The sequence below is a fragment of the Haliotis cracherodii genome, unplaced genomic scaffold (genome assembly GCF_022045235.1).
Source record: "Haliotis cracherodii isolate W230 unplaced genomic scaffold, xgHalCrac1.p SCAF_15, whole genome shotgun sequence".
Lineage (NCBI taxonomy): Eukaryota > Metazoa > Mollusca > Gastropoda > Lepetellida > Haliotidae > Haliotis > Haliotis cracherodii.
The window spans coordinates 11,281,607-11,299,264 of NW_027266270.1; the positions used below are offsets into that span (position 1 = coordinate 11,281,607).

Genomic DNA, 17,658 nt, shown 5'->3' on the forward strand with positions numbered 1-17,658 from the left:
ACGATGGATTCCCAGGTTGCTCACACCTTTCCAAAAGCAGGAATGAGTCAATTGCTCAAAGGATCTTTTGGACATGTGCCAAAAAAACCAGGCAAACTTTTTTGACAGACTTATCACACAGGATGAAACATGGGTCCATCACTATGATCCTGAGACTAAAGTTCAGTCGATGCAATGGAAGCATATGGAGTCACCACCCCCAAAGAAGGCACGTGTCCAACCCTCTGCAGGCAAGGTCATGCTCATGGTGTTTTGGGACCAGCACGGAGTAGTGATGATGGATTTCTTGGCAAAGGGTACCACAATTACAGGAGCTTATTATGCTTCACTGCTGCGGAAATTGGGGGACGCTATCAAGCTTAAGAGGCGTGGCATACTGACCAAGGGTGTCCGTCTCCTTTACGACAATGGTCCAGTACACAGCTCTCATGTTGCATAGACAGAAGCGAGGTCATGTGGCTATGAAATCCTTCCACATCCTCCTTACTCTCCTGACCTTGCACCATCTGACTTCCACCTCTTTGCAACCATGAAGTCATTTTTGAAGGGAAAACGTTTCACAGATGATGAAACACTGATTTCTGAAGTCAAGTCCTGGTTTGAGACGCAAAATGAGGGTTTTTACAAGCGAGGTCTCCATAGTTGCATAAAACGATGGTAGGAGTGTGTAACTCTTGGTGGTTCCTATGTGGAAAAGACTAATACCTATGCCAAGTTTCATTCCACTAGGTCTATCGGAAGTGGGTCAGGGGAAATCTTTAATGAACACCCCTCGTAATGTGGGAGGAAAGCCTGAAGTAATGCAGGTCTCAGACGTTTACCACTTCGGTGAAACCCACGAGCACAGGTATGGTGCTGAAAAACCTAGAAATATAATCGGGGCGAACCGGGATTTGAACCCACAATCATAGGTTTCTGGCGTGCCCAAGGGATGCAACTCTGCACAGCGAATAGCAGCAGTGCCTTAGACGACTGGGCCACCCGTGCCTGTGACCCACCCCCCCCTTGAGCTATCAAAAGGCACCAGTTCATAACTAGACCTATCGATGTGCCATGTTTGGTTAAGATATCTCTCATGGTTTTTGAGTTCTGCTCTGGAAATGAAACGTGACGTACGGACGGGAAGAAGGATGGGAGGATGGATGGACAGCACCCATTGCTATATCCCCCTTCCACTTCCTGGCGGGGGATAATAACGCCATCTTAGAAGACCTAATCATTCAAACAGCAAGATCACACCCAGGGTTGTCTATATGTCTACTCAAGCCACTCTGAGTTACACAGCGATGACGTATGCCCTGTCTGCTTATCTTCACCAAACTCCAACACCAACGTTAACCTGAAGTTAATCTTATCTGACATCACACGGGCAGTTCATGCAAGGCTTTCTCTTGATAACTTCTCAACCAAACTATCAGGTATCTAGGATTGTAGGAAGAGAAAATTCAAAGCCTGTGTGAACTGGTTCCACTTGCTGGTGTGGAGCAATTGGCTCCACTTGCTGGAGTGTAGCTTGTATATCTGGTTAGACTCCACGGAGAGGGTTTCCTATCTGATGTCTTAAACCTGCACAAGTCTCTAAGGCAATAATTATTAGTTTAAACAAGAACAGATTGTCCCAAAAGAGACTGGAGTATTGTCCACATATCTAGACTTGCCTATTAGGAGAATATAATTACTAAACATCCATGGACTTTTCTTTCAGTACAGCCTTGGAGCAAGAATGTCTACTTCCGGAATCAACAGATTTGACTGATTTCTCTGACTTGAACCAAGTTATGGTTTGCACATAATTTCTCTATAATGTGGAATAATGACCTGAGGTTGTGTCAGTTTTAATTCTTTACATGCACATTCAGAATGACCACTGAATTCCCGGCTCAGTGAGTGAGTGAGTGAGTGAGTGAGTGAGTGAGTGAGTGTGAGTGAGTGAGAGTGAGTGAGGCTTAACACCGCCTTTAGCAATATTCCAGCAATACCTCAGCAGGGGACACCAGAAATGGGCTTCACACATTCTACCCACGAGGGGAATTGAACTCGGACCTTTGGCAAGAGGAGCAACCACTTTAATCACAAGGCCACCACAAAGCCCGATATTATTCCAAGATCCAATCAAGCTGTCCAATTAACCTTTGGGAACTAGAGAAGGAAATGTGTCTCTTCTTGTTATGACCATCTTCCACGTCTACAGCCATTCGGGTTCAGGTTTGTTGCATCCACATAAACACAGCTAGATGTGTTCCAGATCATAAACCAGAAAATATCGACAGAAATAAACTCTTTCTGTAGTGTTCGCCACACAAGTCAATAAAATAAGCTCATTCCCAATTTCAAGGCTCAGATGTGGTAGTGTAGCCAACGTAGACATCTCCATCAGACATGTCTGACAAATTGAAGACATTAGTTTATTGTACACCCTCTGATTTATCAGATAGTATACAGTCGAACCCTAGTGGGGGTGGGGGGAGAGGCCCTGTTTTAAGATATCTGGACATTCGAGATAATGAGGCTGGACATCCAAGACGACCTCGCTGCTGTTTCCCTACTAAAGTTCAAACTGAATCGTTCTCAGCATCAGCAGAAATTGAAGGTCTGTCTTGAGGACACTTGAAGAAGAAGTAATCATGGGGAATGTAGCAGATAGATCTAGTACTGACTAATTATACTGATTACTTCTTAATCTGCAATGTGAAAGTAGGCAGAACCGTGAAGATTGCTTGTGTCGGAGTGAGATAGGTGTTCCTGTCTGGCAGAGTGAGTGAGTGAGTGAGTGAGTGAGTGGTTCCTTGGCGGACCAGTGAGTGAGGGTGTGTCTTTGAGTGAGTGAGTGAGTGAGTGAGCGAGTGTGGCATTTGCTACTGAATGGGTGGGTTCTTGGCGAGCGAGTGCTCCAGTGAGATCCAGTGAGTGAGGGTGGGTCTTGGAGTGAGTGAGTGAGTGAGTGTGGCATTTGCGATTGAGTGGGTGGGTTCTTGGCGAGCGAGTGATCCAGTGAGTGAGGGTGGGTCTTTGAGTGAGTGAGTGAGTGAGTGAGGGTGTGTCTTTGAGTGAGTGAGTGAGTGAGTGAGTGTGGCATTTGCTACTGAATGGGTGGGTTCTTGGCGAGCGAGTGCTCCAGTGAGATCCAGTGAGTGAGGGTGGGTCTTGGAGTGAGTGAGTGAGTGAGTGAGTGTGGCATTTGCGACTGAGTGGGTGGGTTCTTGGCGAGCGAGTGATCCAGTGAGTGAGGGTGGGTCTTTGAGTGAGTGAGTGAGTGAGTAAGCGAGTGAGCGAGCGAGCGAGCATGGTGTTTGAGAATGAGTGAGTGAGTAGGTGGCTGGTTGGAGTGATAACGAGTGAGTGAGCATGAGCTTTGGTAAGTGTTATTTCAACAACTGTGCCACTCATGCCCCCTTATTAAACTGTGTTCTCCCTCCTAATTCTGCCCCCCTTCCCCCTCCTCCCGTCTCTCATGCTGCTCAAACAATGGAGCCTCGAGATGCACTTCATGCAGATAAACATTTCAGATTGAACATCTGTCCCCTGTGGAGGGAAATACTCTACTTAAAGTTATCTCGAGAAGTATTTCAAGCCAAGGCCAGCGTGTGAAATCTGTAGGAGACAGGGGCAATACAAGGATGCTTGATAATCAACAGCTGAGTCTTGTAGCAGGCCTGTAGAGCAGGCCTGTAGAGCAGGCAAAGGTAAACAGATGATATCGCAGACATTGAAAATCTATCACAAATGTAACAAGCAGAGCTCTGTTCAGGTGCGGAGAGCGTTACGTTCAGTTGCAGTTTTGGAAAGGAAGCTCAGACAGCCCCTGAATGTAACATTCAACATTATATTTATCAGGGGTTAACTAACATTTAGTCACAGAAAAAAAATTAAAAAATATAAAACTACAAAATAAAACATACAATCCAAATGGAACCCAGAATAATAGTTAATTTCAGAGCCGAAGACATCGAGTAGGGCTGGGTTGGTTGGTTGGTTTGTTTGTTGTTTAACGCCGTACTCCGCAATATTCCAGCTATATGATGGCGGTCTGTAAATAATCGAGTCTTGACCAGAAATCCAGTGATTGACATCACGAGCATCGATCCACGCAAAAGGGATCGATCCACGCAAATGGGATCGATGACATGCATCAACCAAGTCAGCGAGTCTGACCACCCGATCCCGTTAGTCGCCTTTTACGACAAGCATAGTCACCTTTTACGGCAAGCATGGGCTGCTGAAGACCTATTCTACCCCGGAATCTTCAGGGCTGGGACAAGTTTTAACCTGGTAACCCAACCCCCTCTTATACGACCCGACCTCAAGAGATTGGTACAAAATGTCAAGCTGGGAATGGTTTGACCAGAGCCAGGGGAAAAGGTACACAATAAAACGATCTGGTCATGCATAGCTGAAGTTGACTGAAGCTTTATCTTTATCAAAAAATATATAATTTTTACTTTACTAAGGAAGTGTCATTCCAAACATTTGTTTAATTTGCCCACTTTCTAAATGGCATTGTGTTTTCAAAGCTTTCGGCCATAGGAGCTGTGCCAACTATCACGCCAACTTACACTTATCAGAGGGGGACACAAAATATGTGATCTAGACGACCAGTTGTCTCCCTTGGTGGCTGAGCGGGTTAGATCACTGACTTTGTATGCTGGCGATTAGGTGCCTCACTCTGGCAGTGTGGGTTCGAATCCTGGATAGGACTCAACCCCCAAAAGTACTAGAATTTGAACTTTATTAAGGAAGTGTTATCCCAAATATAACATTTGTTATAAAAAATATAGACGTCACCCATGGTCACGTGCAGGGCTGGTTAGTGTGACAGCCCTGCACACTGAATTGCGACACCTTATATTTTAAGGCAACGTATCTACACTAGTTCTTTCTTAATCATGAATGATTGATAAAACATGTCATGAATGCCATTAAACAAACAACTTAAGATATAGGTTGTGCAGCACGATAAATGCTTTCTGCAAACTCTATCACTCCTCATCATACAAATAGATTGCCATATGAATAAATTATCCCCACTTAAACAGCTTCACTCTAATACATGCAGTCTATTCCAGGTCATCAATAAACAAGACAACCATCTGCAGCCACATTACCGTATTCGACGTAATAAGCGCCCTGTCTAATAAGCGCCCATGGAGATATTCGTTAATATATTGGCTAGTGAACAATCCCAATTAGCACCCCTTCCCATTGATCAATATACACAAGACTTATTTATTCGTGTATAATATGTGTGTTATATGCATCCTTAATTATGGGAAATAAAATTCTGGAAAAATCTATCTGTGGTATATAAACATTTCAGGCTGTCAGCATAAACCACAAAATTTACGGTCTTTCAACTGTGTTGTTTTTCACGAAAATAATATTCTTATAAGAGCCCCCTATTTCTAATTTTGAGAGCGCCCAGAGCACTTATTATGTCGAATACGGTACATCCCCTCTGCTTACAATACAAAGAAACCTGCCAGTTGCTGTCTATCAACACTCCACAGAAACTTAATCCATCAATATCTCACATTTCCTATCAGCTAAGAAAACAACTGCTACCAACACGACCATAAACTCGAGTGAGAAAAGTACATATCTTAAGCCTTATCTTATCTTCAGCTTTTTAAACCATTTTCCTACAGAATCATCTCCAGCAGATTTGCATTTCAGCGATGCAATCGGCAATCGGCAGGCTTACGACAAACAACCACACCGCAAAAGCAAGGCACCGACATTGAAGTATGAACATCTTGAATAGAATTCAAACTGCGTCCAAGAAGATATACATTATCATTAAACCTTGTTTGCAATCTGCATGGAAACATCGTTATTTTCATACATTTGCATAGTTCTGTGTTCATTCTGCAGACATGTGGCGTCTGGATGCTATAGACTGGTGCCAGTAGATGGGGTACATTGTACGTTGTCAGAGATACAAATCAGAGTTGTTAATCACTTTCACCTTCCTTATAAAACACACAACAAAAACATAATAGCATGTACATTTCTATTTCTTCCATATTGTATGGAATTTGTACTTGATGTTGCCATTGCCTTCAGGTCAACAATAATACATGAGACGGGTGACACGGCGCTGTAGCTCACCTGGATATGTAATCAATAGCTTAAAATGTCAACAAAGTTGGTTTATTGTTTAATGCTGCATTCAGCAATATTCCAGCTATTAAAATGACGGTGGTTTGTAAATAAGTGTGTCTGGACCACACAATCCAGTGATTGACATCATGAGCATTGATCCACGGAATTGGTATACGATGACATGCATCAACCAAGTCAGCGAGCCTGACCACCCGATCCCATTAGTCGCCTCTTACAAGCATAGTTGCCTTTTCAGCAAGCATGGGTTGCTGAAGACCTATTCTACCCTGGATCTTCAACAAAGATAGTCACTTAATATAAGTTGTTGTAGCATTGGAATTTCCTGTGTTTGGTCCCATTGCATATACCAAACTTCACTATATACTGAACAAAAACAACTGAACAATTGCCATAAACAGATTGTTCAATATGGCTGCCACGGCTGAACCTGTAGACCACATTAGGGTGTCATCATTGGTGGGAACAAGCATGTTTCTTTGTTGTTTAACGCCGCACAGTCCAGTGATTGACATCATGAGCATCGTTCTTCGCAATAAGAGACTATGATATGCATCAACCAAGTCAACAAGCCGGACCACCCGATCCTGTTAGTCACCTCTTAACGACAAGCATAGGTTGCTGAAGACCACTTCTAACCCAGATCTTCACAGGTGAACAAGCATATGAAGTTTTTTGTTTAATGTTGACGTGGTTTCCGAGGAGATGATGTTTACAGTGCAGAGAAATGTAGGTGAGGTGAAATGGGGTTTAACGTCGCGTCCAAGATTATTGCACTTATATAGCGACGTGCATGTACGTGTGTGTGTTTGTGTGGCTGCTTGTACTAGTCCGGACTGATGCAGATTTATAGCGCTAGCTCACTGAGATACCATGCCGCAGTTTAACATGAGTACCCCACTCAGACACAGTATACTGACTCCGAGCCGACCAGTCCTTGTTTTAGCCCCTTAATGCCGAGCGCCAAACAGGGTAACAACAAGTACCATCTTTTATGTCTTTTGGTATGACGCGGTCGGGGATCGTACCCTGGACCTTCCGCTCTCCGGGCGGACGCTCTACCACTAGACCACGGAGGCGGTCGCAGAGAAATGTAGTTTGAGCGACTTTAAGAACGCACGTGGGAAATATGTGTTGAGTCACACCACTAAACACACACCCTGCACCTACCCTATCTACTCATTGGGTCTCCCAAGCTCCTTCTCCGACAGGCATGAAGTACTGGGAACCACATTTCTGCCCTGGCATGCACACAGGGGTGTCTGCTTTCAAGTACAATGATAGGCATAAAAACCTGGCAGGAACTTAAGGCTGATTCAGAAAGTTGATAAAAAACAGAACAACTAGCAGCCCACCTGTAGTCGTCAGCCTTGCAAGGTGTGCAGGTGGGGCTGATGAAGACGCTGGCGAGGTCTCGGCCGCGTGTGATGGCGGGATCACATTCCGCCATGTGGGAACACCATGTGCCAGCCACTGCTGATGGTGGGTGTTGGAGCAGTTGTTTGTGTAGCAGGCCTCATCAGATGAGGAAGTTCATGAGTCTGAACGAGTGAGCAGGACTACAACCTAAAGAAGCGTTACTTTCTCAGTTTGTGTCGTGTTCCCTATAGTGCTGAAGAAGGTGGGATTTCCTCAATCATTGCATAAACATCCGTAAGGGAATTTGTACTGTCAAACTTGGTGTCAGAGATTAAGACTTAAAAAATCCTAGTTGGCAGTGGTACAAGTTTCAGAACTTTCAGAAAGTATTATAGTAAAACTTGAGGACCCTGAGGAGTTTCTGAGATGTCCTCGTTTGGAACAGTCGGTACCGAGAACAGTTTTTAAAAAAAATATCCTAGGAATTGATTTCATTTCCAGTTGGCAGTGGAACAGGTTTCAGAACTTTCAGAAAGTGTTGTAGCTAAACTTGAGGACACCGAGGAGTTTCTGAGATGTCCACGTTTGGAACAGTCACTGTTCTGAGAACCCTGTGAATAGACAAGGAACGGGACTTGAACTCATTGAAGGGGCCCGAGAACCCTTTGATCACACAAAGAGAGACCTCAGGATCCCGTGAACATGCTGGAAGGACAAAGAACCCTGGTGACACACACATACAGATGTCTTGATCTGTTGGGAGTTTGAGAACATGCCGTTCAACTGCAGTCCTACATTCTGCAGAGTATCTGCATGGGTATGTGGCTGTGCTCAGCAGTATGACTCCGGAGTTTTTTCTCGGAATTTGGTCCTGACCCACACTTTAACACATGTAGACACATGCCTCTGTCCACCCAGCAATGAATGGGTACCCGGAAGGATGAGTGAGTGAGTGAGTGAGTGAGTATGGTTTTATGCCGCTTATAACAATATTCCAGTTATATCGCAGCGTGTCAGCTTAATGTGGGAGGAAAGCCCGAAGTGATGCAGGTCTCAGACGTTTACCACTTCGGTGAAACCCACGAGGACGGGTATGGTGCTAACAAACCTAGAAACATAATCAGGGTGAACCGGGATTCCAACCCACAATCATAGGTTTCTGGCGTGCCCAAGGGACACAACTCTGCACACGGAAGGATGAGATGGTAATGTGACCGTAAACCAATAAGCACCTAATAATGCATCATCATCATCATCATCATCATCATCATCATCATCATTATTATGCTGATTATTATTAATCTTCTAATTGTAGATCATGGCCTATGACTTACCAATGATACTCAAGCAATCAAACTGGAAACTTGGATCCCTCTGTAAACTTGAAACATATACAAGGGAGGCAACTCTGACCTCCCAGCATTCCAGTCACATGATTCATTGAGGAAGGTGAAATCCAACCCTCCATGTTAATAGCCGCCAATCTAACAGATGTTGGGTTAAGCCAGCCGAAGCCTTACTAAGCCTCAGATAACAAGGTTCTTAGCCCCAATAGATTGTCATTAACAGCCTCTTTTTTTTCATCTAAGACAAAGAGAATATGCTTTTATTTGATGAAATCAATTTCAGAGGCATAAATGGATTTTATTTTGAGTCTGATTTTAAAATAATGCTCTCCTGTTAAAGCAATTAAATTTGAATAGGACGTCGGATTTCTGTCACCCAAATGGGGCAGATAATTTTATGACAACTGCTGATGAAGATTTCGCATGTTCAAGTTGGTGAGTTTGGTTTAATGTCACTTTGAACAGTGTTGCAGTTATATAACAGCATTTCAGCTTGATGTGGGAGGAAAGCCCAAAGTGATGCAGATCTTTGATGTTTACCACTTCAATGTTTGTTTGTTGTTTAACGCCACACTCAGCAATATTCAAGCTATATGACGGCGGTCTGTAAATAATCCAGTCTGGACCAGACAATCCAGTGATTAATATCATGAGCATCGATCCACGCAATTGGGATCGATGACATGCATTAACCAAGTCAGCGAGCCTGACCACCCGATCCCGTTAGTCGCCTTTTACGACAAGCATAGTCGCCTTTTACGGCAAGTATGGGTTGTTAAAGACCTATTCTACCCTGGAATCTTCACGGGTCTACGGTATATGATGACATGCATCAACCAAGTCAGCGAGTCTGACCACCCGATCCCGTTAGTCGCCTTTTACCACAAGCATAGTCGCCTTTTACGGCAAGTATGGGTTGCTGAAGACCTATTCTACCCAGGAATCTTCACGGGTCACCACTTCAGTGGAAACCACCACTTAATTTAATGTTTAATAGAAAGGTAACTTATGTATCATTGAAGTGAGTGAGTGAGTATGGTTTTAGCAATATTCCAGCAATATCACGGCGGGGGACACCAGAAATGGGCTTCACACATTGTACCCATGTCAAGAATCGAACCCGGGTCTTTTGCGTGACGAGCTAACGCTTTAACCACTAGGCTACCCGGCCGCCCCGTATCATTGAAGAGTGCACTCAGAGAATATTAGTCACCCATGATACAACTGAAACTCTATGGCAGCTGATCGTGCGTGATTAATCTCGTGATGATTTTGCAGCAGTGTGCAGTGACATAGCTCAAATCCTGTGATTTGGCCTCGATCTCTATCTCTGAGGTAGTCCAACTGTAGACTCTCCTCTAGCCTTGCTCCAAGGCTGTACTGAGAGACAAGTCCATGGATGTGTAGAATTCTATCCTCTTAATAGGCAAGTCTAGATATGTGGACAGTAGCCTTGCTCCAAGGCTGTACTGAGAGACAAGTCCATGGATGTGTAGAATTCTATCCTCTTAATAGGCAAGTCTAGATTTGTGGACAGTAGCCTTGCTCCAAGGCTGTACTGAGAGACAAGTCCATGGATGTGTAGAACTCTATCCTCTTAATAGGCAAGTCTAGATATGTGGACAGTACGACTTCAGTCTCTTATAGGGACAACTTGTTCTTTTTTACATAATCTAGAAATTATGATTTAAACTATAATTATTGCCTTAGAGACTTGTGCAAGCCTAAGGACTCCAGTCTCTTACAGTGACAACTTGTTCTTACTATTTACATAATCTAGAAATTATGATTTAAACTATAATCATTAGACTTGTGCAAGTCTAGCTCTCTTCCTACACAGCCTCATCATCATGTGATGTTAAAGGACTGTGTATGGTACCGTAGGCTCAGCCAGCGGACATTGTTGTGAATGTATCTATCATCGCAGGTACCAGGGACAGGGGGGGGATGAGACATGCTGTGCTGATGGATACAGCTTGAAGCAACACGAGGCAACTGTTGCAGGTTACCTGTCCAAATACTTGATGCCGGGAATGAGGTATTAGTGAGATATTAGTGAGATGTTAGTGAGATGTTAGTGAGATGTTAGCGAGTTGCTGTTGAGACTCCCACATCATCAAAGACCTTCAGGTGTTCATAAATCTTTAACCAGACATATGCCAGACGATGTATGTTTTGCAATGGATGGATCTACACACACCAACAGATTATCACAATAAATGATGAATTGTAGATTTTGTAAGCATCAGTTCCTCTTCGTCATCAGTAAGTACAACCAATTATTTACTTTAACCTTGTCCTATTTTCTGTTTCAACCATCCTCGATTGTACCATTCCATAATAAAACATATCATGGCCCCATGTGCTTCGTTTTGAGCCCGATTCAAATCACATGACACTAAAAATATCTGTCCAATGAAATTATGCTCATGAATCATGAGCGATGCATATTCTGTGTAAGTGATTGAGAGAGCCTTGGTGGTGATTGCGTTCAGGGTATTAATCATAACAGAATGGACATATAATATCCTGGATCACGGAAGATGTTCTGTTTGTTGTTTTGTCGTTTTATGCCGCACAAAGCAAAATTCCAAGTATATAATAGTGGTCTGTAAATAATCGACACTGGACCAGACAATCTCATGATTGATATCATGAGCATCGATTCACTCAATTGGGATACGATGACATGCATCAACCAAGGCAGCAAGCCTGAGCACCCGATCCCGTTAGTTGACAAGCATAGTCGCCTTTTACGACAAGCGTGGGCTGCTGAAGACGAGTTCTTACCCAGATCTTAACGGGTCATCAACGATGTGTTTTAACCCACATCAACATGCGAGAAGGGCTTAGAGCTTGTACTTAGTTCCTGACAGACAACAGGATGCCGCTGACATAGATTTCAGCAAGAAGATCAGTCGGACACCTCATCATCTGACAATGGCCTCAACTCATTTCAATATCGGAATTCCCAACCAATTAGCTCCTCACTGGAAACACTGTTTACATGTGCCAATGCCTCTCTGTGAGCCAAATACATGGCACTCATGGCAAACAGGCAACCCATTCACCAGCAAATAATCACAGATGTCTACAAAAACATCCTCCATCCAGATCCTGCGGTTGAAACACCTCCTTATAAACAAATGAATCATTTAGAACAGATCACTGGTGTTTGTTTTTGTTTGTTCATGTAAGACGTTTAACAAACTTGTCTTAAAGGGGCACTTCCACTTCCACACAGGTGGCAGGCATGTCTATATTGTGTCACTATGGTGATCCATTGACTGAATACTTGATAGGGTATATCTTCATTAGACAACACCAGGGCCATTATGATTTCTATTTCAAATTCAAGCAGATCATTAAAGTCTTTAAAAGGCACATAGTGATTCAAGGAAGAGAATTTATGGATGTCAACGTCTTTATTATGAGGAACACAACTTTTCGGAGTACATACTTACTCCTTCATCAGGTGAAGGAGTTGTGTTCCTCATTATAAAGAGGTTGACATCCATGACTTCTCTTCCTCCGATCTTTAATGACAGTTTAAGTCACCCCTCTTCACAAAAAGAACGTGTTCATGTCCATAAAGTTAATTTGTTTGGCCGCACTCAGCAATATTCCAGCTATATGACGGCGGTCTGTAAATAATCGAGTCTGGACCAGACAATCCAGTGATTGACAGCATGAGCATCGATCCAAATAATTGAGATCGATGACATGTATCAACCAAGTCAGCGAACCTGACCACCCGATCCCGTTAGTTGCCTTTTACGGCAAGAATGGGTTGCTGAAGACCTGTTCTACCCCGGAATCTTCACGGGTCCCATAAAGTTAAATGACATAATAAACGCCAAGAGTATTATGTGGTCATTCAGATATCTCCGGGGGTGCAGGTTTTTTTGGGGGTAATACACACCCTAGGGCTGGGATGAGTCCAAATTTACTACCCGGGTACCCAACCACCTATCACCTAACCCTACCCGGGTATCTGCTGTATGTCTCAAGAGATGAGTACTAAATGTCCCATTGAGAATTGTTTGAACGGAGCACTGACAACAGGTATTTAGATACACTCCCCTACACTATAAAACAGTCTGGTCACGTATACACTGAAGTGACTGAAGCTCTGTCTTTATTCAAACCTATAAAAGTCAGAAGCTATGCATGCATAGTCAGAAAGAAATGCCAATATAAGCAACCTGTAGTGTAACCATGGAGTTCTAGATAATTTTCATCATTAAACAATATACCACGTGACTAACCATGGGTCCAGGTAGTCATTTGGGTAGCCGTTGCCCACTCAGTACCCACCGGGTCGAGTACCTGAGTACCCAAGTTACTCATCCCAGCCCTAACACACACACCTACCCACCCCCTTTTCAAAATCCCTGATCCACTTCGATTATTGAACAGCCTCTTTTTTTTCATCTAAGACAAAGAGAATATGCTTATATTTGATGAAATCAATTTCAGAGGCATGAATGGGTTTCATTTTGAGTTTGATTTTAAAATAATGCTCTCCTGTTAAACAATTAAATGTGAATAGGATGTTGGATTTCTGTCACCCAAATGGGGCAGATAATTTTATGACAACTGCTGATGAGGATTTCGCATGTTCAAGTTGGTGAGTTTGGTTTAATGTCATTTTGAACAGTGTTGCAGTTATATAACAGCATTTCAGCTTGATGTGGGAGGAAAGCCCAAAGTGATGCAGATCTTTGATGTTTACCACTTCAATGTTTGTTTGTTTGTTGTTTAACGCTGCACTCAGCAATATTCCAGCTATATGACGGCGGTCTGTAAAATAATCGAGTCTGGACCAGACAATCCAGTGATTGACATCATGAGCATCAATCCACGCAATTGGGATCGATGACATGTATCAACCAAGTCAGTGAGCCTGACCACCTGATCCCGTTAGTCGCCTTTTACGGCAAGTATGGGTTGCTGAAGACCTGTTCTACCCCGGAATCTTCACGGGTCACCACTTCAATGGAAACCATGAGCAAAGGTATGGTGCTGACAAACCTTTGATTATTGAAGATGCACTCATCTTGTTTTGGAAGAGTATTTGTGGCTTAATTGTGTATGCAGCAAAATTCCACCTGTATGAAAGTCATATGTAAATAATATCAATTGCCCTGCCCTGCCCTGCCCTGCCCCGCCCCACCCTGCCTTGACCTGCCCTGTGCCGCCCTGCCCTGCCCTGTGCCGCCCTGCCCTGCCCTGCCCTGCCCTGCCCCACCCTGCCTTGACCTGCCCTGCCCTGCCCTGCCCTGCTGAAAACTAATGCACACTTTACGCAATAATTCTTAAGATGACACACAGAACTTTTCTCCAAAACTCTCATTAGCTTTCAACTCGACTTTGACGAATAAGAAAACATGAACTGAGGCAACTATACGTGATAAAAAAATAGTACTTGATTATCTAAATGGATCAGTGCCTTCAAATAAATTCTCAAAAGTTGGTCTTCATTCTCATTCTGGAAAGTTCACTTCACGAAAATTGTCAATATCCTTTGTTATATTCGGGAAGAAAAGTTGATGGATAATTCAGAGATTGAACAGACTGAAACTTGCCAATCAATCAAAAAGGTGATACTGTGTCTTGTTTTTCCCCCCGGAAGATTTCTAAAACACAGGTACAGCTTCAGCACAACCTCATTAAAATCCCATCTTTTACTCTGACCTCTCCTAAGGACATCATGTCAGGCAAATCCTCTCATCAGCCATTCAACGTGGAAGCGTTTAAATTCTTAGTATGACTGAGGGAAGCTATCAGATCAGGAATCTGATATCTGTATCTAAAAAAAACCCCAACTTAAACGGACAGTTCCTAATGTAAATAATAAAAGCCACGGCTAACTAATACTGTAGATATTTAATAAAAATGCAAATGTTGTTTCTGAGCGCCATGGCACCAAAAAGGGAGTACCATTGAGGGAATGTTTATGCAGGTTAAGTTTTGTTAAAATCGATATTTCTGAATGGAGGTGAAAAGAAATAAATCCAAATTGTCCAAAAAAATCCAAATCAATGCCTCCTTCATTTAGATTGGATGGTCAAAGTTTGCTTAGGATTCACATGACGCAATGGGGAGGTTAAATCACATTCGAGTAAAAGATCTAAAATAATCAGATTGAGCAATGAGTATTTAAATCACAAATGACCTGTGTGCATTTCAAAGCTGAGATCTTTTTCAAAACATCTCACTGAGGTGAGGAGAAGTGAAAATGGGTTGGGAGGGGGTCTGCTTGTACTTGTCCAGACTAATGCCAATCAATCTTATAATGCTAGCTCACTGAGATACCATGCTGGAGTTGAATATGAATGCCCTACTCAGACACAGCATACTGACTCCGGGCTGAAGAGTCCTTGTTTTAGCCCCTTAATGACGAGCGCCAGGCAGGGTAACAACAAGTACCTTCTGCTCTCCACATCTCACTGAATACCAATTTTCCCCTGATAATACACTAAAACAATATCATCTAATACGGATTCAGTTGGTTGGGGATTGCCACTAACTTTAACAGTCTTCCAGTTATATCACAGCCTGTCAGCCTTTTGTGTACGACACAAGTTCACCACTTTGTGAAACTCGTGAGCACAGGCATAGTGTGGACATTCTAAGCATCTTAACCAGTGTGCATCAGATACCAGACAAGCAGATACTGGCAGCATCAAAGGGAGACAACTGCACAGTGATATATCACATCCAAGACCATCAGGCTTTCCTGCTTCTTCTCAGAGTGAGTGAGTGAGTGAGTATGGTTTTACGCTGCTTTTAGCAATATTCCAGCAATATCACGGCGGTGGACACCAGAAATGGGCTTCACACATTGTACCCATGTCGGGAACCGAACCCGGGTCCTCGGCGTGACGAGCGAACGCTTTAACCACTAGGCTACCCGACCGCCCCTCTTCTTCTCAGAAGAACAGTCCAACAAAATCAAACTCCAAAATTTTGACATCTGAATGTTTAAGTCTGGTTCAACAAACATCCACCAGACACAGTGACTATGTGACTTTCGAAATTTTATATCACATCATTGTGTATTCTGTAGATATGAAAAATGGACTCACCCGCAACTTGTTTCCAACATGGACCCTTCCACCTGTAATGATGCCATACCGAAGTCAGCAACTCGAATGTTATTTTTTTCATCTAGTAGTAAATTCTCTGGTTTCAAATCTCTGTGACTGAAACAGCAAAAGAGAAGAATATATCTCCTGTCTTAACATAATAAAAACACAAAGATGAACACAAAGGGACCTGAGAGAAAGATTGACTTCACAAAACACACTCAGTCACCTCTTGGGGCACTGACCAAGCCATCCAATACACACTCAGTCACCTCTACCACCAGGCACTGACCAAGCCACCCAATACACATTCAGTCACATCTAGGTCAAACATGGTGTATTGACCAAGCCACCCAATACACATTCAGTCACCTCTAGGACAAGCACAGGTACTGTCCAAGCCACCCAATACACATTCAGTCACCCTAGGACAAGCATGGATCACTGACCAAGTCACCCAATACACACATTCAGTCACCTCTAGAATAAGCATGGGGCACTGACCAAGCCACCCAATACACACTCAGTCATCTCTAGGACAAGCACAGGGGACTGCCCAAGCCACCCAATACACACTCAGTCACCTCTAAGACAAGCATGGGGCACTGTCCAAGCCACCCAATACACATTCAGTCACCTCTGGGACAAGCATTGAGCACTACCCAAGCCACCCAATACACACTCAGTCACTTCTAGGACAAGCATTGATCACTGACCAAGCCACCCAATACACATTCGATCACCTCTAGAATAAGCATGGGGGACTGTCCAAGCCACCCAATACACACTCAGTCACTTCTAGGACAAACACGAGGCCTTGAGTACCATGAAACACAATCAACCCTGTGATGTAGCCTGCCCACACATTCAGTCCTTTCTCACTTTAAGCAAGAGTGCTTGGGACTTATTCTAACCTGGGTTCCCATGGGGTCCAAAACAAAAGCGTATAATCCGCTTCGGTCATTATCAGCATGATTATACTACATCGGAAGCAACAAACGCAAGTCTTACGCCATCACAAAGGCCCCCTAAAATGTCTGCTATCTGATCCAAATACCATCTTTTATGGTTTCAAGGACATCCCATCTTTCCCCTACAGCCAAAGATTTATCAAATATCTTCCTGAAATATCCTGCAGCGGTTCCCCAGCACAGCACCAGCCACAACAGTAGTACTCACCATCATCAATATAGCAGGCAGCCAAATAACAAAGGGGCTGGGCACGTTGTGTCTCCTAGGTCTAATTGAAAGCTAATGTGATATTTGATGAAGGAAGCCGACCAACGTTAATGGCATTTTCTGACAAGGAAGGAGTTATAATCTTAATAAACTACTGGTTAAAACAGACAACGTGACTCGACCTGTTATTAGTCCCCATCTTACCTTTCCAGTAATTGGCTTTGTGGTGATGTCATGGCTATTTTTAGGGTCAACTGTCGTAAAGGTTTTCACTAAATATTAAACAGTCTTATTACACCTGGACTTAAAATAGGTATTGTTCTTTTGTTTTTTCCCTAACGCTGCACTCAGCAATATTCCAGCTTTTGGGTGGCAGTCTGTAAATATTTGACAGTCCTTATAATGATAACACATAGCAAAACCCTTAAAAATAGCAAATTTCTATTGGTCCTTGTGATACCTTAACTATTGGGTAGTTTGGCAAGGACTACAGGACTAGTGCGAATAATCCGTCTTGTTAATCCGACAGTGATCAGCCTACATCTGCCTTCGAGTACACAGCCCCG

General features: G+C 43.3%; 1 protein-coding gene across 4 annotated transcripts in view; it reads right to left on the reverse strand.

Moving 5' to 3' along the window:
* Positions 1 to 17,658, reverse strand: part of LOC139461807 (serine/threonine-protein kinase BRSK2-like) — a 169,107-nt gene that overhangs the window by 37,139 nt on the left and 114,310 nt on the right. For all 4 annotated transcript variants that reach the window (XM_071243283.1, XM_071243282.1, XM_071243281.1 and 1 more), the window contains exon 5: positions 15,914 to 16,030. In XM_071243283.1, the coding sequence (XP_071099384.1) occupies positions 15,914 to 16,030 (117 nt within the window). The remainder of the gene's footprint in view (positions 1 to 15,913; positions 16,031 to 17,658) is intronic.